This window comes from Balearica regulorum, chromosome 12 (assembly GCF_011004875.1).
Source record: "Balearica regulorum gibbericeps isolate bBalReg1 chromosome 12, bBalReg1.pri, whole genome shotgun sequence".
Lineage (NCBI taxonomy): Eukaryota > Metazoa > Chordata > Aves > Gruiformes > Gruidae > Balearica > Balearica regulorum.
In genome coordinates, this window is record NC_046195.1 from 6369396 (window position 1) to 6394821 (window position 25426).

At 41.0% G+C, this 25426-nt stretch overlaps 1 protein-coding gene across 1 annotated transcript in view; it reads right to left on the reverse strand.

Moving 5' to 3' along the window:
* Positions 1–20377, reverse strand: part of KLF13 (KLF transcription factor 13) — a 35146-nt gene extending 14769 nt beyond the window's left edge. Inside the window, exon 1 of the mRNA XM_010301226.2 lies at positions 19339–20377. Within this exon, the coding sequence (XP_010299528.1) occupies positions 19339–19879 (541 nt within the window). The 5' untranslated portion in view covers positions 19880–20377. The remainder of the gene's footprint in view (positions 1–19338) is intronic.
* Between the last annotated feature and the right edge of the window lie 5049 nt (positions 20378–25426).

The following is a 25426-nucleotide window of genomic DNA, read 5'->3' on the forward strand; positions in this document are numbered from 1 at the left end:
TTGGGCATTCAGGTTAGCAATGTCAGGTAAGAAAGAGATGCATATGTATGTTTTCTCCTCACAGAAGCATAATGAGCATGAAAGATGTTCCCCATGTCTCAGAAGACAGGTAAAGTTTTCTTTTGATGGCTAGAAAAAACAATGCACAACTTTGTGGTAGCAACGGTGTTACTGCTGTATCTTCTAGATGCTCTCCTCAAAATTTACATACATAGTAGTTCTCTTGACTCTTTTCTGTTGTATTTGCTGTAGTCTTGCTATGTGACTGCACTGACAGCATGTACACTTTAAATGCACTATGAGTACAGCGGTATCTCTTCATCTGTAAAACTGTGAGTAATCAAAACTTCAGCAACCTCTTACAAAGGTAGGAATCCTTTAACCAGAAAAATGGTAATGTTACATGATTGTATGAGATGGCATTTACAATGCATGCAATTTCAAAGATAAGGTATAAATCTCCTTACAGTTCTATATGGATTTATCAGCTACACATTGCTGCTCTTTTGTTGATTCTGCCTTAATTCTAAAGCTTAATGTTCACCATCTCACTCTTTCCCAAAAGTTTGGATGCACAACCAAAATGGAGACCTCCCATCTAAGAAAAAAGGAACATCTGAGCCATTAAGATACCCATGAGGTCAGAAACTTATCGTACCTAGCAGGGACAACTTCCACGTCTAGGTGAGTGTGGAGACCAGAATGGACCCTGTCTGTTTCACAGGAGTAACTTCTATCGACTGGGCTTCCATTAAGTGCAATGCCTTTGTTTACATGGACTTTTCCCACATCCTATTATAAAAGCAGCATTTTTTTTCCCCTCTGCTGCTGGAATCTATGAGTAAACAATGCTCTTTTACTGAGTACCAATGACAGGCTTAACTCTTGAAAAACAAAAGGCAACAGCCTCAGTGTCGAAGAGTTTATGTTCTAAAATAATGCAAACTAAATGTTGGGGTTTCTGTCAAAGTTAAGCACCGGCAATTGCTGTATGTAATTTCTGTTCAGTAAACCTAAAACTCTTACTGGGTTGTCTTATCTCTGAGGCATTAAATCCTAGATTAAGGCTCAGTAAAACGGCTGCAATGCCACTAACTTAAAAGACCAGCAACTTCCACTTGATTTTGTCTCTCCTGTGGCTTGTTTCAAGAATGGAGATCAATAACTGACCCTTTGACTTTGCACTTAGATGCAAGATAATTAAATTGTGTTATGCTGAAATGATGAAGTGACGAATTCTGGGGAGAGGAAGATGTGTCTTAGCCATGTGTCATTCCCAAACCACAGTGAAGTATCAGACTCTTTGCAAAGAGGAGGATTCTGGGGCTTAGTACAGTAGCCCTTTAATTACTATATTTCTCTAATTTGTTCTACTCAGGTGTACGAATGTAAGAAAGGAGGATGATTATTAAAACCTCTCTTGTGAATAGAAAATAAATGAAAGAAACAGTGTAAATAGAACCTCTGAACAGATCTTGGTGTTACTGAATGACAAAATTAAAAGATGAGGGATTTTTTCCCTTTTCCATTGGTCAATTATACTTTTTAATAAATATATTCCAAGAGAACACTGGGGTTGCAAAACCAAAAAAATGTAAGTGCTAATCAGCAAATCTGACCTATTGCGTCACCCCAGCAAAGGAATTTCAGCCTAGAATTCTTGCCTGGAGCCCAAAACTTGTTGTTTCAGGGGCTTTCTTCATTCCTTACATACAAAGCTTGTGTCTTCAGTACAGGTCATGTTTTGGCCTCCCAAAACATAACAGAGACTAACATCAATGAAGGTATGTGGGACTTTGTTCTTTTTCTGTCATGTCGACGAGCCAATTCAAACCTTTTAAAGCGATAAGGGACTAGAGGAGGGCTCTCCAAATGTATGTAATAGTAAACACAGTGTTTTTATCAAATGAGTCCAGTTAAAACTTGAAAGTAATAATATGGACCTTGATGGATATATATGCTGGACTGAGATCTTGTTTAGACACTTGCAGTTACTTCTGTTCTAGCATGCCAATTTGTTGTCTGCTACAAGCTGATGATTTCAGCTGCACTCACACTCTGTTAGAGCAAACACAGTGATTAAGGAAAATGTTATGCAGACAGCAACTGAAGCCAAGAAAGAAAACTCCCCAGACTTGATTCTCTGTCCTCCAGGAGGGAAAAAAATCTTACCCATAGCTGACACAACTGAACCAAATGCATCTACAGGGAATGTGTAGTTAAGGTACTGACAGAAACACAAGGTTTCCATTACAAACTGCTGTCTGGATCTCTCCTGTGCTACCTCAGAATTGCTCACTCTGTTACTCAGCCCACTCTGCAAACTCAAAACAGCTCCAGATCAGACATCTGACTGTTAGCAGCTCCATGGGAGCACTAAAGAGTATTATACTCTTTGGCATCCTGTCTTTCTCCAGCCCACTCTTACAGTGGGAAAAAAAGATCACATGCTCACTGTAGGACACCTCCCCTCTTCTTCCTATCTGTGCTACCTCTTCTTGAAACCTAGCATTATGTCCCAACAGAGCTGACGGGCTAATTGTCAAGCCATTCATTCTCAATGGTGTGGTCTTTACCAAGAGAAATCATACACGTAGCAGAATTAACCAGTGGGTTAATTGACTCATGGGTCAAATAGCAGGAACCAAAAATGCAATGTAGTGACTTCTAAATGTCGTAACTGCTTCTTTGGAGATTCTCTGGCAAACATGTCTCCACAGATAACTATGCTCCTTTTTTGATCAATGTGATGACCTATCTTTCCTCAGCTTTCAGTGTGGGACACAGGTTATTCCTTGTTATTCTAACAACACAAGGGTCTTCTCTCTCTACCTGAAAATGCTGTTATCTAGTCCCTGTTCAAAAATTCTAGTTAGCTTACTTAGATGGTCTTAAGTTTTACCTTATCTGAGTTTAGATCAAACCTAAAAACTTGAACCTGAAGGTGCGTGTATTACAAGAATGTCTGAAATCAAACTGAAACATCACAAGCCAGCGCTGTCTGTTTGATGAACACAGAAATTACCTCAGTAGTGGTTTAGACTGCTTTCAGTGAAAGTCTACCTCACAAATAATTTCTGTGGTGGCTTCCATAAAAAAATTGCATGGTAACGTTCCTGATTCTCTGGTATGACAATTAAAATGTTTTAAGCGGGAGAGCAATAGGTCATAACAAATTATATTCATCTGGTGTGAATTGTGGGTGAATTCATGCTGAAATTGTGAAACGGGCTCCATGAGCTTACCCAGCACTTGCGTGAATAACCGCAAAGAATGAATCATATGACCCCATAAATAAGTCTTTTTTCTGTTGACATATCCATTTTTTTTTATTATTCTATTCTACTAAAAACAGAAAAGTGCTTGTAAAAGCAAAGCTTACCAAATTAATGAGAGGTTGTCCTGCTATGCAAAATAACAGACTAAAGGATTATTCATTTAAACTGAAACCTGTACTTTATTTATCTGAATTCTGGAAGATGTTGAACATCATCTATCTCCAACTGAAGTCCACAGATTTTGGCATGAATAGACATTGTGGGTAAGTTATGACATTTTAGGTGCACAGCATCTCCCAGGATTTGGGGACAGGATGAGATTTCATTTTGCTAGAAGCCAAACAAACAGAAGTTAGTAAAGTTGCCTTTGGCTGTAACTGTGAAATGTCTCTTTGTGAACTTTTGAACTGTTTAATCAATAACCTCACAGTAACACAGCATGCATGAAACATGGGACTTCAGCATTTTTAAGTACAGCTAAAGCTGTAAAGTTGAGTGAAAAAATCTGATACTGAGAGTTTATTGCAACTGTACGGAGGAGAGAGGGAGTGGGAATTTCCTTTTATTTTTATTCTCATTCTGGATGGATTGCTGTGCCAGAGAGCAAGGTGGTGCTGAAGTAGTTTATGAGCAGCGTCAGCCAATGACCATATGGAGCATCCAGCTTCAGGGAACAGGCAGCTCTGGAAAGTAGTTTTATGGGCTGATAATCAAACAGTAAGTCTGTTGCTTGACACGAGGCAGCTACCATTCAAGGCATGCATAAACCCGTTGCACAGACTTCAGAAAATCTTCTGCCCAGATTGTAAAGCCACACTCCCTATTTAAAGCAGGATTCACGTTTTTGTTTTTAAGGAAGGAATCAGATTCTATGATAACAGTTACATTCTAATGTGCTCACTTTTAAAGCAGGTCAACTTTTTAGAAAAGACACTATTTGCAATTCAACATTCTATACAAAACAGACATACACGGTTATTAATGAGATGTTGCAATGAGATTCCCTTAGCATTACTCCTTAGATCTGCCAAGCAACTTCTCCCTAAGCCTGCAAGACTTCAGGCATCAAGTCACATGGAGGGGGGTACATCAGGTGACAGAAGAGAGGCTGTTTATTATTAGACTGTCGTTGAGGAGCACCACTGCCAGAGCACCATTTTGCTGAGGATTAACAACCACAGTATAACACACCCTAGGTGCGGCTCAGCTCCTGTGATCTCTCTGTGTTTCATGATCATTTTGCAGGACAGCTGGTTGCAGGGTCACTAGGGAGACCAGCCTCACCAGCTGTGTCTGATGTGTGGGGTCATGGCGTAGGAGAGAGGGCATGGTGAGTGCTGGAAATGAATGAATGCAGTATGTGGTGGAGGAGTACAAGTCAGGAGCCAATTGTCTGAGTACGGCTCTGGATGTGAAACATAACTGAAAAGCTAAGATCTTAGGTAGAACACAGAGATATTTCAAAGACAGCTTTGTCAGGGGCATCTTGGTATATATAACTTCGAAGACACCTCTCTACTTTTGAAGCAACTATCTCATACCCACATACAGAAATCAACTGGACTCCTTTTTTCAAAAGGAAATAATACTTTCAGTACTTTCCTTTTTCAAAGTAGTATTGAAAGGAACATCTTCACTATTTTGAAATTTACCAAATTATACATATATACAAACATGGCCTCTTTATCAACTATAGCTGTTTTCCCTTGCATGCCACGCCCATGTCTTCATTGCTTGCCTTTACAGAACAGTCTAGCATTAAAACCAGTTATGTCTCACTACAGAATGTGGTTTATACATATGAATCATGCTAGAAGGGCTGCCTAGCAGCCACCATTTTCTCTCTAAGCACTTTAAAAGCTGCTTGACATGTAAACCATTTTACTGTGTGAGTGATTCCTTAGCAGAGATTCGGAATTCTGCATACCATGTCATACATACCATGTAAAAATGCAGTTGCTGTAAAGGTAGACAAGTTGTAGTAGAAGGATCCATATTACTTGTCAAAACATAAATTACTTGTGCCTCAGGTACATTTATTAATGCTCTGCTACACTACTTTGTTTAAGTAAGCAGGTTTACTCTCTAATAGGCCTGCTCTTTTAGGTGAGGAGAGGAAACCTGCTGGCCTTTCTAGCTTTTTGAGACGGTACACCTGCTCCTTGCATATGCAGGAAATTAGTTGACCACAATCTGCATGCCCAAAGCAGAGGGGCTAATGAAATACTCTGCAAAATACAGGATTTTACTGTGGCTGAAGATTTTTTCAGGAGAAGCTTCCTATGATGGAAAAGTTCTGTGAAATATAATAGGAAATGCACATTATTTTAAACTATTACTGTGAAATTCTAAAAGATATCCCTGCCATGTAAGTCTGCAAGCTAGCTCCAAAACCCTATACAGCGGATGTAATTTTTACTTTGAAAAAGATCATAGAAGTTCCCAGCTGTTCTTACTTCCATTTGGACTCTTGGTCAATCTCGTCCTAAATCTGGGAACTACAAAATTATTTGAATCTGACTTCATATCCATATTCCTAGCTCCTGCTGAGTACAACTCTGGCAGCCATGAGGGGTCTCAGGCTGGGATTCAGGAATTGCAGTATGGCAGAGGTGCAAGGTTCATAAACTTGAGGAGGTTCTGTTACAACAGACTGTAAATAAAACCAAAGAAAATAGGAATTGCAACTTCATGAGTTGTGCTTGTATTCTGTCTTAGCTTTGGGAGATTGAGATGATCTGACTATTGTGGTTGCAGCTTGACAGTGCTTAACAGGACGGTTTATTATTTCCACAAAAGACGTGACGCACAAAGTAATTTGACCTTGAATTTCAGCCAGTTCTTTGATACTGGTTTCTACTTTCTTTTGAAAAGAAAAGTTTTTACAACTCAAGTTTAGGATTGTTACTCTTTGTGAATAACAGACAAATAAGAGAAAATCTTAGTCTTAGGAAAAATGGTACATCGTTACACTGCACACAAACAGGTATGTGTTTACGATTTTTGTAGAAGATAAATAACCTCAGCACTATAAAGTTGTGTACACAATGCTGTCTGCATGCTCATGGATGCACATTTGTAAATCACCTTTTCAGTATAACCCCTTTGTTCTATTACTCAAGGCTGTAAATGCTGTTAAGAGAATAAATTCAGCACTCTGGGTGAGGCAGCTAAGGCCTGTTCCCATGCCTTAATATATGGGAGGAGGAAGCGGACACAAGGAATGTCCACACAGAACATAACAGAAGCTGGAAGGATTAGAGTTGATTATTCACTGACCACTACTCTGTCAGTGGAGTTCTGTACAGATGGTAAGGAGCTGCAACTGTGTTTTATAATCAGAAGAGTTAAACACAAGCTTGACTTCGTAACTTAGGACTGTTCATCAATTTTAAAAAACATTAGATATTAAAAACCCCGAAGTTGTTCTGATTTCCAAGTGAAAAACAGTTGTGTAGTGGAAGTTACTGTTGTTCTTACTGTGTTTGTCCTTGAAACTAGAATGAATGTACTCAAATGAAAAGTGTGCTAGCACGATCGCTTCTTCATAAATGGAACACCACAGAACTTGCAGAGCACCCATGAGAATGTTACAGCCTCTTTACAACTACTTAGTTGAAAAAAGTTACATGCTAACTTGGATTTCTTCGCAAATGGGAGTGAAGCTCAGTTCCTCCAAATCATTCAAAGAGGAAAAACTATCAAGTGTATCAATCGCATCAGTTCCTTGCCTTTCTGCAAGAAATTAATCTAAACATCTGAGAAAGCAATTTTCTTGCTAACACCAGAAAAATGTAGCTTATACCGAATGGCTTTGAGTCTCTTGCAAACAACAGTGGTCATATCCAGTTTACAGTGTACATGTATAATACAGAAATGTAAAGTGTAACTTGGATGTGTCCAAGGGTACAACTTTACACAAGACCAGAGTTGGCTCATGGAAAGAAGCTTTAAGCAAACATATGCACACAAGTTCAGCACAGGTGTCATGCTTTTCCAAAATAATTAGTCTGTAACTCACCCACAAGTGCTAACCTTTGCAGCACAAACCAGGGTATTGATGATACATCCTCAGAAGGTATAGCTGCTTTACAAGAATTTATTACAAAAGCAAAGCACCAGCCAGATATCGTTATCTCAGACCTTTTTGGTAACCTATTAGATTCTTAATGACATAAAATAAATTTGAGTAATTCTTGCCTTAGTGACAAAAAATAATCTAGTGATTTGTACATTCAAAAGGGAATAGTCCGTTGCATACAAAAATTTAATTATGTTCCTGTAAACAGTCTACAAGAATTAGTCCAGATAAGAATAAAAGAAGAGAAGGATTCTTTCACTGAGAAATCTGGTGTTAGACTGAGGGGCGGGAGGGGGAAGTACTCAAATCCTTATTGTTATCCTATCAAGCACAGCGAAAGAGCTGAACTATGACTTATCTTTTTTAATGTTACAGAGTCCTAAAACTTCAAGGAATTAACAGCAGCCTATTAAACAATCTCATTTTAAATCAAGGGGAAGACAAAAGTAAGTATCAAGTCAAAGATGTAGGGTTAAAATAGTGTATGATTTTGGTTTGATAAGGTGATATTGTTTTCTCCAGAGTCAACACTGCTCAAAAGAATCACATGCAGAAATGCAGAGAAAACAGGTGAGGTCTACATGGCTTTTCACCAGTAAGCAATGTTAGTAAAAAAGTCTAAAAATGAATAGCCCTTCACCATCTAGTCAGTCACCATGAGTCAGGTGAGAGTTTACACTTGGAGAGGAAAGATATGTTTGCTTAGTCCACACTGCTCACCAGAACCATCTGTCAATTCCATATACTGAAGCTAGGGTAAGAAACAGAATGACAAAATGTTCTGTTTCTTTTTGTTTTCAGCAAAAAGAACACCCCTTTGGGGACTGCTTGAGACTTTGCTTAGAAGATGCTGGTGCTGAACATCTATCTGTACTTTGACAAGTAGTGTTTAAAAGCTGTTTCTCATTACAGCTTTGTCTCTGCATTATATAATGAGAGCTTCATAAACTATCACCTTAGACAGTATAAGGTATCTGACAATCATGTTCTTAAACACATTTCATCTGTACCTTTCCCAGTTGTAGAAGTCTGGGACAAGGTTCATGGTAAAGCATTTGTGCTAGCTATTGTACAATATTTGCTTACTTCAATGAGCACAGCAAAGATGACATTGTAACCTGCCCAACCATCTCATCCTCTGAAAGCTTCTTAATTAAAGTAGCTCCCCAGAAGCTAGACTTCTACATTTAAACTCCAAGCTCCAACACCTGCTGGCTTAAATCCTATCTGCTTTGGTCAATGAGGTGGTGCCATTAATGATACTGTCCCACTGACTGAGAGGAGATGCCAACACAACGAAATTCACTCAAGCTGGAAGGAAAACATAGGAAAATGGTGAAAGAATCTTTCAGCATGGATAATTACCCCAACCTTGCGTCACATCTGAACTCTCTTGCAGATGAGCTGTTAAGAAAACTGTGGAATAGAACCATAGTAGAATGAATCGTGAATAGCATTGTGTTCCCACCACATTCAGTGGGATTATACACTCCCAACAGTATATCCGTGCTTCTAGAGGTCTTTCATAAGTCATTGTATCAGGATTACAGAGGACTTGCAACACACGTGTACAGTTTCCTTTAACAGTTTTAAGCAGATTTTTATGGTGTAAATATCACAATTCTCTTAAGTTGTTCTCTGGGCTTAAGAGTTTGCAGATTATGTGGGATCTATACCATAGATGAAGCTGGCTGGTAAGTAACAGGTCTGAATACTATAGATAGATGCCAAACCTCTAAAATACCTTCAGTAGCATCTGTTAAAACTCACTGTTATGAATTGAGACATTTCTCCTCTTAAAGTTACTGTTTCAGGCCCTCTACAAACTCTGGCAGTTATCGTACCTGTCTGCCATTTGAAAACTTATCTTTTCAACAGTATCAGCTATTCTGCAGAGCAGGTAAGAGCTGGAGATAGTGGGGAGATAGAAGAATCCTCCCTCCAGGCAACATGTCCCACTATTTGAGCAATGCTGAGTTAATCTACCTAGCTGCAACAGCCCTGTTCCCCCTTCAAAGCCTTACCAGAACATGAAGGAGGGACAGAATCAGAGTAGGGTTCACAATAAGTGATCTTTACTGTGTGCAAAAACATTTCTATGTATATGCTTACTATAATGCAATGCTTACTGTATGTGCAGGTGGTGGGGAGACGAAGTGGCTTATTTCCAAATGAAACATAAAATTCTGTGCTTAAAAAAAAAAAGTTTCCTTATTAGGGACAGTGACAGTTTGGGGTTTTTTTTTTGAGACAAGGGGTAGGTGATTAACTAGCCTCACCTCTCATATCATACAGCTTGAAGTAAAACTGATCCTATTAAATCCACACCATAGCATCTATTAAACCTCTGGTATAGAATTACTTTGTCCCATGAGCAAATTGTACATCCTTTCAGCCATTTGTTGAAAAAAATGAGCTTTTTAATCCATTTCTTATAGGTGTATTTATGTTAATAGTACTACGTAGGGGCATCTATAAATTCCAAAGCATTTGCTTTTCTGGTTGCTCAGAATTTGGCTCATATATTTCTATTTAAGCTAAAAGTGCACCTATTGCCAATCTGAGAAAGACTATTTCTAAAACGTGAGAAGAATTTAGTTGTTTCCAAGAATGATTAAAGTTGGGCGAAATGGAAGGTGCAAATACTGTACATCTCTGCAGAAAGGGGAAAAAAAAATCTATCAATAAGAATCTTGGCAGAGATGTAATCCTTTGCGGTATCTAAAAAAAAAATCAGTTTTGTTTTGGCCATGTTCTGAGAATTTCAAAAACATACTTTGCAAATACACCCTGGATTTATTATACAATAAGACTAGCCATCTGCCAACACTCTATTCGTACTGCTTGTATGGACATATATATACCAAATGGAAATTTCTATTGACTTGGAGGGGCTTTCAGCGCTCTGTTAAGAGTTTCACATGCAGGCATAAGAAAGCTACGTACAATTCACAGTGGTCTTGGAAAACGTATCAATCACCAGAACAATCAAAAACTGCCAAGACAATCACGTATTAATGCTAGTCTGCAGTCCTGCTGCTGCCATGTAAAAGAAATTGCAAATTTAAATTCAGTAAGCCCCTAGAATATATAAGAAGAATTAATCTGTGGTTCAGTGAGATTTTAGCACATTCCTGTTCATATTTGTTATAGCAGAATCCTAAACTACCAGATTAAAAACACAGGAAAGCCCCATATGCACTGTGAGGTTTTACAAGAATCTATAAAGCCCCAGTCTAGCATGTAAATTTGTACCAATGTAATTTCATTTATTTACCCCCAAATTGCAACACAATATTTCTCTGATCTATTAACAAACAGCTCACCATTTCAGCAAAATTTTGCAGGAAACGTAAAGATGGACTAGGCTGTCATGTTCTAACCCTTTACAGCCAGCTCCGTTGCAAGTTCCTCTAGTGGAAATACTGACAGCTGCTTAGTTTAAAAAGCTCAATACATCCTTTTTTGGCTGCTGTACCTCAACTGGTCTTACTCTGGAACTAAGTGGTTAGCATTTCTGCCTCTCTCCTTGACCAGTTTTAAAAGCTACTGTTGAAGACAGTACAGGCTACATAACCAGCATACCCATTCTGTTTGTGAATTTGCTGTCCAGGTATACCCTAGCTGGCTACAGGACCAAAGCAGACCGAAAGCTGCAAAACACATAGCAGCAACGCAATGCGCTCTCAGGTGAATTTTTCAGGTGCCTCTATTCCAAAAACTCATATAACTTATAATTGAATAATAGAGAGCAGTCTGGTAGAAATATAGTGTGCAATAAATCTAAGACAGCTTATTGATCCATTGACTGCAATGTCAACAGACACCCAGTCACAAATATTTTGCCTATAATTCCTGAGAGCACTACAAAAGTGCTGTAACTGATTACAGAAAATCTTTTCCTTGCACTAGAGGTCATTTCAGGATATGCTTGCTTTAATACCATTTGACTTGTGCCAAGTTCCTGGTTAGTAAATGCTTTTTATGTTAGGGCTGCAAAAAAGCTTCTGAGGTCGTTTTTCTACCAGTAACTACAACGGTGGCACTCTGAACTTTTAAAAACTTTTCTTTTATATTGAGTGGAGGCCTTGTAAGATCTGCTGAATCTGCAAGACCTGAAAAATACAGGATATGTGTTTGACTTCAGTGCCTGCACTTAAATAACCCACATTGTCTAGCTATTATTAAACTGAACACAGCAAGATAATGATCTCACTGCCCATTCGAATCTACCTAATAAAAGCCAAGTGGTTAACAAAGGAAAAGAAGTATACCTATAGAAATTCTACAGAAAGGACCCTTCAAAGGTTGTCCTGCATTTGAACAGTAGAGTATTTTTTTGGCTCTGCCAGCACTGACTTCCAAACAGCTGATCCAAGATTGGAAGGGGGCAGGGGGGATGTTGGAACATGTTTAACTTATAAAACAGAACTAGAAACCACATGTCCAATATAAACAAGTTCCAGGTTTCTGCTCTTGCACATGCCATAACCATGTTCAGCCAGACATAACACAATGCAACAGTTGTATTTTGAATTGTTAAAGGTGCCTTCTTTTCAGATGAAATCCAATTGTGAGTTTGTTTCATAAAGAACTCCAGTTTAGCAAAAGATTTGTTTATGCACAACTCATGTCACATACATACAAATACTTTCTAGTGTCCTGCAGAGAAGTATGTACTACTGCAGAAAAATCTGCTACAGATCATTCAGAACACTTTTTCCATAAGACTGTGATTAATTTCTAAACCAAACACAGCTATCAATTGCAATTGTCCATTCATTAAAGAGACTGTTTACTCCAGGCTATCTGTAAGACTCAGGTCTTGCTACTGAGAAGGAAAGTGCTACTACTGGTGTCTAGGATGAGGAAAACAACTGGAAGATGATCCATCCTCACCATTTCCAATAGAAATAGGTCTCATTACACTGGACCAGAGTACCACCTCCATGCTAAAAGGAAGATGGCTTGTGGAAAGAGAGTTCTGTGAAGTTTCTCATTGTCCACTAGATTCCCAAAGTTTTCACCCTGTAGAAAAGGCAGTCCCTGAACAGTGAATTCTGTGAATGATGTTGACTGGAACAGCTATGCTGTAGTTGGGATATTTTTTGTTAATTACCCTCTGCATGACTACAGTAAGATCACAGGTTGCACAAGCTAGCAACTCACTGCCTGAGCTAGACTTGTCTCAGTAACTGTTTTGGTCTCAGCAAAATGTGATTTCCAAAGAATTGTGGAAGTCACAAATTGATTCATTTTCTTTCTGTACAAATTTTTTTTCCTAGTTTATCGAGGATGTTGCAGTGCCTCACAATCCAACCATGTGTGTTGTCTCAGATTGAAAGCAATACTCATTTGTCTTTTAAACTGATTGTCATCCTCCTCTTCCTTACTCACTCATAAAAGCAAATGGAGGAAAAGTGGGGGGAAATCGTGGAGAAAGAATACTTAAATATGTTGATTATACCTGTTTCAAAGACAATGGTGAAGAAAGAAAAAGAAGACAGAGTATTTTTCATAGCAGACCCTCTCTCCATCACAGTTATGATGATAAGTAGTGTTGCTTTAAGGCTTCTTAGCTATAATACCTAAACTCTGTTAACTGTTACCAGAAGCTTTATTTTTGTGACCTCCTCATGATTAATATCTCCATGAAGACTGGGGAGAAAAAGGAGGGAAAGGAAGCCTTTTTACAGAAAAACCTGTAACAATCAGGAGATTTAGTTCTCTCTTGTAGCTAATACTACTCAAGTGTGTGGTAAATACTGTTATCAGCCAATTGGATTCTCCATGCAACCAATTTAACCCTAACTCTTTTGCAGCTGAATTAACTGAATCCTATTATTCAATCCTGAACCAGTCAGATAAAAGGAGTGAGTAGTTCTGCCTTTCTTCCTGACTTGAGCTCCTTTTGAGAAATGTAAGTTTTAAAACTTGCTTACTCTTTAATGAAGTTTATGCCCTGTGCTTATTTCAAAGATTTTAACATTAAGAAACTTACAGCATAAATACTGCTTATTTGTAATCTTCAATGAATATAGACTGTTTGATACAGGCTTAGGATAAATAATTTAACTAATGACTTTATTCTTTGGAATTGCATGTTAGGGTGAAGACTTAGGCAGGGCTGTAATGAAGTTGGTTTATGTTTTCAACTGACTCATTTTTTTTTAATGTGTTGAGACATTCTTAGAGGAAGTAAGAAAGGAGTTGCAGAGCTCTTTCAGGGCAAACAGAAACAATGCTTTGCAATTTTGTATTGTTTTTAAAAATACAGCCTTATTAAAAGACACTTAAACCATCAGTTTTCAGCAGCCTGCTCCTGCATTTTTCTGAACTATTTAACACTGATAAAGAATGCTCATGGCTCAGGCTGGAAAGACAACAGTTTCATGAGGCTGGCATTTGAAGCTGTCCTAAAGCTACCATTTAGCCTGTCTCAGAGAAAAATCTTAGAGAAAATATTTTGATGCACTCAGCAAAGAGAGGAGGCGGAAGGCAGTAGAAGAGTATTATGGGACACAACAGCCTAGAGGCACCCTGGAGCTTTTCAATAATCTGGGTGTATGCTAATGATAGTGAGTGAGGCGTGCAGAGCCAGCTAGCTGTTTCTAACTTTGAACTCAAGAAGTCAAAAACAAGAGGCCCAGCCACAAAAACTGAAACTGCTTAACAATGTGCAGTGGGTCAAATTCTCTTTTATCTGTACTCATCTGTGGGAAATCAGCATTGGGGAAAGACCTTTCCAATTTCCTCTGGCATCCTGTTCAGAGGGAGCACAGCCTCTCATTAGGTCCTGGCATCCAGAGTAGCCCAACTGGAAGCTCAGAGGATTGAACCAGTAGCACCAACTCATTTCATCCTGCTCTACACAAGAGGAATTGGCAGCCTTGTTTTCCTCTGTTCTCTTGAGTGACACAGGAGGCATTATATTAAGTTTCTCCTCTTGTCATCTTTTCCTGCAAAGGCTTGGGTCTTCATCTTCCCAAACACTGCCCGCTTGCCACACATACGTGTGTATATCCCTTCTAGAGTCACTGTGTGCCTACAGGCAACCTAAAGGAAACCTGAGCCAAGTCTAGTCCTCACTTTCTAGCAAACTGGCTAAGTTTCTGGTAATTGCCAGGTGCTAAAATGGAAGATAAATTTTATTTCACTGATATGTGAACTTGCTTCTGGTTGCATTGGTTAGTCCATTTCTTCACACACACAGGCAGCGCCTTGATTCAGACCAACTCAAAGAAGTTGTGCTTAGTGCTGCGTTCTGAATTAATGTAGTTGGAGGAAATCGTACTAGAAATGAAAGTGAAAACCAACCTACTGTTTAAAATATATTAGCTGTACTTTATACAAAGGCCTCTTTACCAACCTAAACTCAGGCCAAATACTACTCCAGCTTGTCCAGCCTAATTCTTTGCTGTTCTCATACTTGTCACAGTGAGGTCTGATTGCTTTATTTCTCAGATTGCTTTCAAATACCAAATACATTATGAATATCTTCATCTTAACATACCCCAGTTATAAACTGATGTTTTTAACTTTTATTCATATGGGTTCATTAGGGTTGTCATCAAAAATGTGGTTGGAGAGATTTAATGTAAAGAAATTGAAATTTCTTTACAGGTGAATGGAAATGAGTCAGTCTTTTCTACCTGTTTCAGCTCAACTAATATTTAATGAGTAAGAGTTAGACTAAATAGAACAACAGGTACCAAATAACATATCTTACATAACTGCAAGGTTAAGCAGGCTGAATATGTAGCTGCCCAAGCTCACTCTGCTAGCTAGAGACCAACAGAAGTCTTGACTACTTTCTCTTGGAAGAGTCCTAACCTGACATCTACGAGTAAGGACAACGTAGTTAGGATGGCCTTCTCTTCTTCCTGTGCCCTGACAGCCACATACAAATTTGTTAGTTTAGCAACAGTACAGAGGAGCTACTGTTAAGCCAGCTGGCCCCTAAGTTTGTTTCACTGCGAGACTGTATTATAGTAAGGCTCCAGACTGAGACTGGTGCCCACATCTCCTTAGCTTATGCGAATTTGTGCAAAGACATTTAGTTCTGATGATTGAAGAGCTGTTTCTGTGCTATGAGGTACTGCTTAGTGAGTAGAACTAGTAAGTTTAGAAGCACATTTCAATGGTATCAAATGAAGGTTTATTTTGTGCTTTCCCTGTGCTCATGATGGCATGCTAATGAAGATGGCTAAAAGCTTGAGAGGTCACAGTGATTTGGGGCAGGGGGTGGGGGCCATGATACGTAAGATTCTTGTGATCCCTGCCCAAAATCCAGTCAGTTTTTCTCTACATATAAACATGTAGTAGAATACAGTAAGTTGGGGCTCCCTACACCCTCTCAGAACATAGCAATCCTGGACTGCTTTATGAGGTTGTAGCCTGTAGATGGCTATTACGCTCTGCACTGTCTTTTCCCATTGGTGTATCAAAAGAGACAAACTGGTTTATAGTGACTCCAGAGAATAATCAAACCTTCCTAGTGACCTCATGCTGAAAACCTGCTTAGAGGAAGCAGAACTTTGTCACATATCTGAAAGTCCTTTGTGTTTAGGAATTTTCTCAGGAGTGGAGAGGATTTTTAAAACTGGTATGCCAGTGAAATTTTTCTATCAATGGGATCAGTGTAGCCTGAGACAAATGGTGCTGCATCTGTGGATCACAACACAGCTTCTGAGGTCCACAGGAACCTCAGTGGAAAAGAATTTGGACTTGACATCTACCCACTGACACTAAATATAAGCTTCTGGTAAACATTAAAACTTCAAGAGCTTTGTGGCTGATGATCATGTTGAACTCCAGAACATCCAGTGAGAGAGCAGGGTGGAAAACATAAACATGAAAAGAAACATAGGGGGAGGGGAAGGGTTTGAAAGCTGGTGGAGAGAACAGCAAAGATTTTGGTGACTAATGTTTTCTGTGTGGTTCAAGGGTTTGTCGATTTAATAAAGATGAAACATTCATAAGGTTGAGATAGCTTAACTGCTTGTGTACCAAATATGAGAAACTATGGATTGCTCTAGCACATCATGGTCTAATAGAGAACGTTATTCTAAAACACTGTACTAGGAGCAAGGGCCTAAGGACAAAAGGCAGATGCTGCTTCCTTGGCTGTTGCATCTTGTTTCTTCTGCTTTAAATAGCATAATTAGCATCCTCTGCACTATGGTTTTTGCTTTGGACATTTGAGCACTGAAATCTGGCTGTAACTATCAGAAGGATTTCACACAGGGCACCAAACAGCTGGAAAAATAGTACCAGCTTTCATTCCCTACCAATGTGGGCTGGGTTTGACCCAATAGTACTTGGAAGGCTCTGTATCTCTTTGCTAGACCATAAGCCAAATGATGTAGTCTATCCTTCCTCCAAGCTTGAAAAGCAAAGCCTTTAGTTTCTAAGCACAGTAGCAGACAAGGACAAGTAAGTTTCTAAAGTCATAAACTGCACTATTCAAATCTCTAGCACTATCATCAGTATCTTCTAGCCTGCAGTGCTGTCCTTAGCTTTCTGTTCACCCCTAAATACCAGCTCATCTAGTCATACAGCACATGGAAGAAGTTTTTGATTTTTTCTTAGTAAACAGGTTTGGGAGTTACTGGGGTAGTTGTTTTAAGCACCTTACATGTGTACTAGGAGTACTTTCACCACTGCTTGGTGAGGTGGACTGCCATCACCCTATCCATTTGACAGAGGGGCAGACTGATGTGTGCATGGTACTTAACTAGTTCAGGACCACTGGAAAGCAGAGGAGACCCAACCCCCTTGTTCTACACCAGTAAAACCTATTATGTGGGTTCACTAAAACCCATTACTGGATATTTGCTAGTTCTGGAAGTCATCGCTTGTCCTGTTAGCTTAACTCCTAGTGTCATATAAAGTTTTTCCAATCCTGTTGCAACTTCTTTTAAAGAAAGAAAAAAAATTCAAACACCTTAGAAAACATTCTGCAAGAGGAGTAAGAGGCATTTAAGCCTGTTTAAAACTCAATCCAAACAGAGACAGACCTGTTGCCAGTGAGGAGGGAAACTTGGCAGCTTTCTTTAAAGCTTCCCACACAGACACTGGAGACACAAGAAAACAAAGAAGCTGTAGTCCCCGAGGGTCTGGCCACTCCCAGGGCAAAACCAGTCCCTTCCCTGCTTTTCCTCTCGCTCTCACAGACACGCACACGCTGTCTTCTCTCAGTGCCACTAGCTACAGCCATAACCAATTAAGCCCTACAGACCTGGAAAAAATACGGGAAATGAAGAGTTAAAAAAAAGGGGGGGGGGGACAAGGGAAAAAAAAACCAGAGAACTTGGAGGCAAGCCAGCGTCCCCGAATGACTCGGCTCAACCGGCAGCGCGGAGCGACACTCCCCCCCCCCCCCGGCCCTGCTGTCCCCTCCCTCCTCTCCCCGCAGGGCGGGCATGGCCCAGCCCTCCTCTCTTTATCGGGGACAGGAGTTCCCCTTCCTAGTCTCTAGTTGATTTGGGAGCCCAGAAACATAGCTAAACTTATCTTTCACTTTTAGGACAATGGCAAATGCCAGAAATAAGAAGCAAAAGAACTGAAAATTAATGGAGCAAGCCAAGTGGAAGCACCTTTTCTGCAAAACTCCCAAGGAGGCAAAAATTAGTTACACAGCGCAAAGCAGGGCAGACTGCCTGGGGTGCCAGGAACACACTGTTCCTTTGGCTGTACGGCACAGGGAATTGTCCATCCCTATACTCGATGGGGCTTTCTTCTTTCTCACGGTGAGCAAAGCATACCCTGAATTTAGAAGGGTTCCTGCTTTATCTCGGGAAGGCAGCAAGAAAAGCTGAAGGCACAGTGAAGAGGTATGGCCGGTGTGGGTGAGGCTGCCACCTCTGAGCTAAAACTGTTCAAGAGTCATTAAGTCACGTTTAGTTCTGAGGCTATTTTTCTTGATGTTCTTTATGAGTGAACTGACCGTAGATCTTAGTAAACTAATTAGTTGACTGAAATTACTCAGTGGAACAGCTTGCACAAGCCTGCTCTAGTCGGTGTGGTGCCTCTTCATATGTGTTACGATCACTGCCTTCAGCAGAGATCCGTCTCCTCAGTTTGTGGTGCTCCCTGTCTGACTGGAAGTCATCCCGTTCCACAGCACCAGGCAGAGGCACGAGGTCTGGCAAGTCATGGGGCCTTATTTCAAGATGGCCCTCTTAGAACGTTCAGTGCATAACTTTCACAGTGCTTGCAGGACTTCCACTTTTTCTATGTGTCTCTAATTACAATAGCAACAAAAAAGTGATCAGATAAGTCATCACCAACAAGTAAACACTGAACAATGATCAGAACAAATTAGTGTTTCCATTCAAATGTATTTTGAAATTCGTTTTACCTAGCTGCCAAAAGCATTTTTTGAGACTACCCATGTCCCCCTCTCTCTACAGTTACGATAAATGTCTCCTTGTGACTCATGTTCAGCCTCTCAACTGCCTTCCTGCCTACTCTAGCTTTCACACAAGTGTCTGCTAAAGAAAGAAACAGACACAGTTATTCAGGTGCCTCTAGAACATTTAATTTTAAAATATCAAAAGTACTGCTGCTTGCATGGAACGTGGTAAGCTGGTATAAAGGTAGTAACAGGAGCATAGGGTAGGAAAAAGTAGATGGGGGAGGGTAAGAGGCATTGGAAAGGGAAGTAGAAGGCACACCAAATGAGAAGGCTAGCAGCTAAAAATTACAGCCTGGTACAACCCATACAGATGACCCACACACCATTCCCTGTGACATTAAGTAATAGAAAAGGGCAACATTAGCTTTGAATCAATGCCCACTAAGGGTTTATTCCCAGAGGGGTTTTTTTGTTGTTGTTGTTTGGTTTTCCCAAGCTTGAGTTCTGAGAGGTGAAACCATAATGGTGGCCAAATATAAGTTTGTTTGGTTTTGTTTTTTCAACATTCATTTTAATTACCAAGCTGTAACAAATAAATCTCTGGCTGGATTGTAACTAACCTGTGTGGGTCCTTAGATGAGCTTTAAGATGGGAAGATTTGCCATAAACTTTTTCACACCCCACATAGTGGCATTTGTGCTTTTTCTGGGGTGATCCAGGGTCAGTCCAGCTTCTCGTGCGTTTGTTCTTTTGTCTGGGGCTTGGCTCAGTTACTGCAGCCAGGCTAGTAGGTGTGGCTGCTCTTCCTCCTCCACGCTTACCAGCCGAAGACACACTTTCTTCCCCAAACTCCTGAGGAGCAATAGAAATGTGTATTTGTTCTGTGATATCAAAGGTCTCTGTTTCTTCCATCCTTAGAGCGGGTGAGTTTGGGACATGCTGGTTCAGATCTGCTAAAATGCTAGCTACCACAAGTAATGATGATCCATTGTCTTTCCCGATTTCTCTGACTTCTCGCTTATCTTCTCCATTTGATGAAGGAGGTATTGCTGCATCAGGTTGGGGATCAGGGTCCCCTTTGGGACTATGGATAATAGCACGACTGGACATAGAAACAAGGCACTCTGCTGCAAAATGATCCACATATGCTGCTGTTGCCATTTTTCGTAAGTTTAAAAAGAAATCCAAACAGAAGAGGAAAAAACCCAACAGCACTGCTCTTTTCCTTTTTAAAAAGATTATGTGAGCAGACTTTTCCCTCTCTTATTTCTTAGGATCTCTTTGTAGAAGTAAAGGCTGATCTAGCAGCCATCAAAAACACACTTTGTTCGTGACGATCACACCCAGCTTGTCCCTAAATCAAAAAAGCGTTGGAAGTCCAATGGAAGAGAAAAAGAAGAGCAGATAGATCCTGGCACTGGCAGCTTGTTGCTTGGAGTATGAATTAATGCTGGTTTTTCGACAACGCAATAAAATAACGATGCGGTTTCCCCAGCCCTTCCATTGCGTTGTGACAGTAGAATAAGCGTTCCCCGTTATCGTTCCTCGGAGTCGCCCGGACCCCTGCGGGGGCGTGGCCTGGGAAAACATCTGGCCCTGACGTCACCGCGAGGCCACATCCTGCGCCGATCAGGTTGGCGGCGCGCGAGGCTGGGAGCGCGCGCAGAGCTGTGCCCGCCAGTGCGGTCTGCGCGCGGAGCGGCCGTTTGCAAATGAAAGGAAGCGGCCAATTGGCTGCCGGGGGCGGGGAACGCCGCGCGCCCAAATCGCCCGCCGCGGGAGTGTGTCGCACCCTCCGCCCCCGCCGTGTCCCAAAGCCGGTCCGCGCCACAGGACCGCAGCGCGCAGAGCGGCCGCGGACCCCTCCGCCGGGGAGAAGCACACGTAGCCTCTCCCGGCAGCGGTCGGGGCGGCCGTGCTAGCGTGAAGCTCCCGGCCCTTTTCCCAGGCCGTTCCCTCTGACGGATGTTAACGATTCGGGGCGTGCCACATCAGAGCCTGTACTGCTAGGGACAGTCTAACCGGCGCTGAACTGTTAAAAGGGAGAGATTAAAAAAAAAGCTGTAAAGTGGTAACTGATACAACTGACAGGAAAGAGCGAGACTACACCGTTTGGTCTACAGCTATACAGATGGAATTCATGTGTGGATTGTAATAGGTTGTGCCAGGTTTAACTAACTGCCAGGGAATACGCTTGAAATTGCCACCTTTTCTGTCAGAACTCTCCTTGCTATAGCACTCCACTGCCTCTAAATTATTTAAAAGAACAAATGAAAATAACTTTATTATTCTTCTCAGATTGCAAAAGATACAGCTTGGCCAGTTTCATAGAGATTAACATCTGAACAAACAAAAGGGTTACATGCACGACTAACTTACCAAGCAAAAGTAAAGAAATGCACCTGAATTCAGATCTGAAAGTGGTTTGTCTGTAGTGCTTCTCACCTTTGGTTGGAACATGTTTCTCCAGACTACTTCCTGTGAAAGTACTGTTTTTAGTAGGACATTTCCTCTGAGACTGAGATGGTCAGAAAGCAGGAGGGCTTCTTTGGAAGCCTTTCTTTATGGATGGAAAGTTTTGGAGTTTGAGGGGGTGTGAGAGGAAGCGAACATCTGTTGCAGAAATCCAAATAGTTTTGGTGTTAGGTTGCGTAAAAAGTTGGTTTTGTACACATGAAAATGTCTTATTCAGGAGCAACATCTGCTTATGCTACCGCTGCACTTTATGGAAAAACATGCTTTAGGTTCTCATGCAACACTTCCCCTCATTGGTAACCTATGTCTACCACAGTGCTCCATGTCTGCTCTCCTAATAGTGCTGTGTGGGACTTCAGTCACTGCAGCAAAGGGAGAAATAAGGCACATGACCAGGGACAGGAGGATGTGGTTTAATGCTGAATGAAGCCAGAGCATTTTGATGCAAGCATATCATACCATTTGTTCTGCTGCCCATATCTACAGGAAATATTTACACATTTCCAAATAAAAAGGCTGAGTTTGGGACTTACCTATTTGTTCCTAGATGAAAAAGGAATTCTGGGGAAAACATTTAAGAAATTTTAGTTGAGTTCAAGCTCAACCTCCTCCTTGAGGGAGGATGATTACTTAAATAGACCTACCTGGCAGTTCTTTAGAATTCATAGTAGATTCCGTGCAGCTCTCCCAGTTTGAGGAGACACATGGGCCATTTTCAGGGAAGTGAGGAAAGGGCAGAGCTTAGGCACAAGTTCCCAGTCCCTACCCCAACATCAAGGACCATTATCAGTAAACAGAGAGGAAAAGGGGAGATCTGGACTAGCCTGGTTGCCAACCACCAGCAGGCATTGCCCCAGTACTGACAAGGGGGTTCCAGACGCACCCTGATATCTCTGTGCCCCCACCCCACACAGCCCTCCCTCAGCACTGCGACGCCCTTCTCCTACCGCTGTCTCATCCTGCAGTGTTCCTCCATAGCCTGTCCTGGCCATGCTGCCAGCCCCACTGTGTAGCAGCAGCTTCTCCAGAGCTTCCTGTGGCTCAGAAGGGCTGGTATGGCCTGGTGCCAGCCAGAGGAGAGATGCTGGCAGAGGCTGACAGTGAGTTTGGCAAGTCCTCAGAAGTTCCCCACCTCAGCAGGGCTCACAATATGCCAGGCATGAGGAGAGATCCATCCCTCAGGGGAGCCAAGCAATGTGATTGGCTGCTCTACCCCCTTCTGGAACCTTCCAGAGAAGGCCAGCCAATCAGGAAAGGACCTGATGTGGTGTGTGAGGTTTTCCTCAGTGAAGGGTTTTCCAAGTGTTGTGTTGGTGTGGAGGTGTCTGTATTTTCAGGGGGGTTATTTGGGTGATAATCTAATGTGGTTTATGTTTTGCCTTCATTGCATGAGCAGGCAGGGCACAGCTCATCATGTTGCTAGAGTCTTTGGCCAGAGGAGAGAGGCACTGCATTGTGTGCGCAGCTGGACCTGTTTGCAGCGGGTTGACTGTGAGGAGGTAATGGTTGGCTATAGCTGATAGCAGGGAGAAGTCCTAACTTTTTCAATAGATCTGGTAGGTTAAAGCTTTGTCCTGATAGCAGCTCCTGTTATATAGGAGTGCCTTTCATGTAAAATTGATGACCATAACCAAGTCCCCAGTGAACTTCATGAACTGTCTATTACTTCTGCAATTTTGTGTTTGAGAGCTTATTTTGATATCAGCCTGGAAATGTGACACTGGCTATGCTCTGTGTGGTTAAGGGCAGGCTGCTGGGGGCAGAGAGGAGGCGATTTCTTTTGATGAGAACTTACTCCTTTTTTGGTTGGATGAACCCCTTTGCGTGTAACTTTAATTTGGGAAAGAGCAATGTTGTGAAGGTTACTTGTGACAGGCTTTTAATGAGAAAGAGAAGTTAATCATATTTGGCAGATGTGTATGTAGCCAATGTATTACTGTCTTTTAAATCATGACTATGAATGAAAACGTGTCTGACTTTCTAATAGCTGACTAGGAGTAAAAAATTGTCCTGTCTTGCACCCTATCAGTATGAAAGAGTCACTATCTCATTGCATGTACAAGAGCAGGGTGTAGTAAGTGTGTTTGTCATCTGGACGTGAAAATTCTAGCTGGCCAGTGGAACCACCTTTGGCTTTTAGTGCAGGATTGCAAATATTAAATGCTTCTGTGTGGACTAACAGTAGCAAATACCCTCCCTGCAAGCAGCAGAGGTGAAGAGTCTCCTTTGTAAGAAATTTCAGTCATTACATTAGATCAGTAGTACAAAAAGATTTTATGGAAAATCACTAGCCAAAATACTGTGCCCATTTATCAGCTCTTTCTTGTAATGATAATATATTTACCTGCCTATTTGTTAATTGTTACTATTGATTGCATATTTATTTTCTCTGAGCAAGTGGAAAAGTGAATTTCCGTAAGTACACAGTAAATCTTGAATTCATCTCTGCTGAATATCCTGCAACTGTTGACTTATTCTCACCAAATGAGCTGAATTTTGAAGCTGAGATTACCAAAAACATTTAATAAAAATAGATCCTACATCCCTATTTAATTTCCTTTATTTTATTCTGTTGTTGATGTGATCTTGTAGCCAAAAAGATAGGCCTGTAACGAAGGCCTACTTGTAGGTGATAAGAAACTATTTGTTGTTACTTTAGGTAGAAGGCTAATGATTCTTAGAATGAGCATCTGTTATACATCATCATGAAAAGGAGGAGCTACAAGACACTTAAAGGTCCTTATGTACGTACTTTTCAGAAAGGGAGGACGCTAATTGCTTCCAGGAGCATCCTTATCTTCCTGAGGCATATAGTGAACAATTAGTGGGACTGAAGTATTGAGAAACTAGGGCAAAGGTAACTTGGGCCAGGGTCCCCACAACCACTGACCCATAAGCCCCCTACCCAAATTATACGACCTACTCAAAAGATAGAGGAGGAGAAAGGAACTGAGCATGCGTTCTAGTTTGCATACTAGGCAAAGAAATATGAACCAATTATTGTAACAAAGAGTGCACCTCTTTGTAATCTTCGTAATATTTGTGTATAATTATGACAAGAGAACCAGCATTAGGTGTGCCTGATTAGAGGAACTATCCTCCTGCCACCCAGCGCTGCAATAAAAGGAAATGCCTGCTTCTTAATGCTAAATTGGTGTTAAGGAGTTTTCTTTTATTCCTGGATTTTGGTGACAGTCTCACTTGCAGGTGTTTATCCCACAGACTGAGGTGAGAATTTTTCCCTCTGTTATGGCACTGTTTTTCCCTGCACTCAACTAATACAGCCTGGGTTTTGGCAGGGTTTTTTAATATTTAGTGCTTTCTTAATACATAATTTAGAGTTTTGTTTAGCTATAAATGCATAGCAGTGGAATAATTTTAAATTGAATCCACCCTGTTCTGTCCCTCCCAGAATAGCTCAATGTTTTAAATTACAGGAATAAGAAGCTCTGAAATGCTTTGTGAAATGAAAATAGTTTTATGAATTCTATTAACAACAAGTTTAAGCTGAGTAGAACAAAGTCCTTATACAAATGCCAGACTTGCTTCAAAATCAGCTGATGTTTTGTTTTGCATGGCCAAAATTAGAGGGGAAAAAAAAAAAAAGAGCTATAGCAACATTTTTTCATAACTGGTGTAAAAATCACTTTCAGTTAACAGTATGCTTTAGTATCATGTCCTTATGAAACAAATGATAGTGGAAGTCTGCAACATGCAAAATTGGACAGTCTGAAGTGGAAATTTTATGAGTGGGATATATGAGGAATATTATTTGAGAAAAATCATAGAATGGTTTGGGTTGGAAAGGACCTTAAAGATCATCTAGTTCCAACCCCCCTGCTGCGGGCAGGGGCACCCTCCACTAGACCACGTTGCCCAAAGCCTCATCCAGCCTGGTCTTAAAAACTTCCCGGCATGGGGCCTCCACAACCTCTCTGGGCAACCTGTTCCAGTACCTCACCACCCTCACAGTAAAGAATTTCTTTCTAACATCTAATCTGAATCGACCCTCCTTCAGCTTGAACCCATTACCCCTTGTCCTGTCCCTACACTCCCTGATAAACAGTCCCTCTCCATCTTTCCTGTCGCCCCCCTTCAGGTACTGGTAAGCCGCAATTAGATCTCCCCAGAGCCCCCTTTTCTCCAGGCTGAACGACCCCAACTCTCTCAGCCTGTCCTCGTAGGAGAGGTGCTCCAGCCCTCTGATCAGCTTCGTGGCCCTCCTCTGGACTC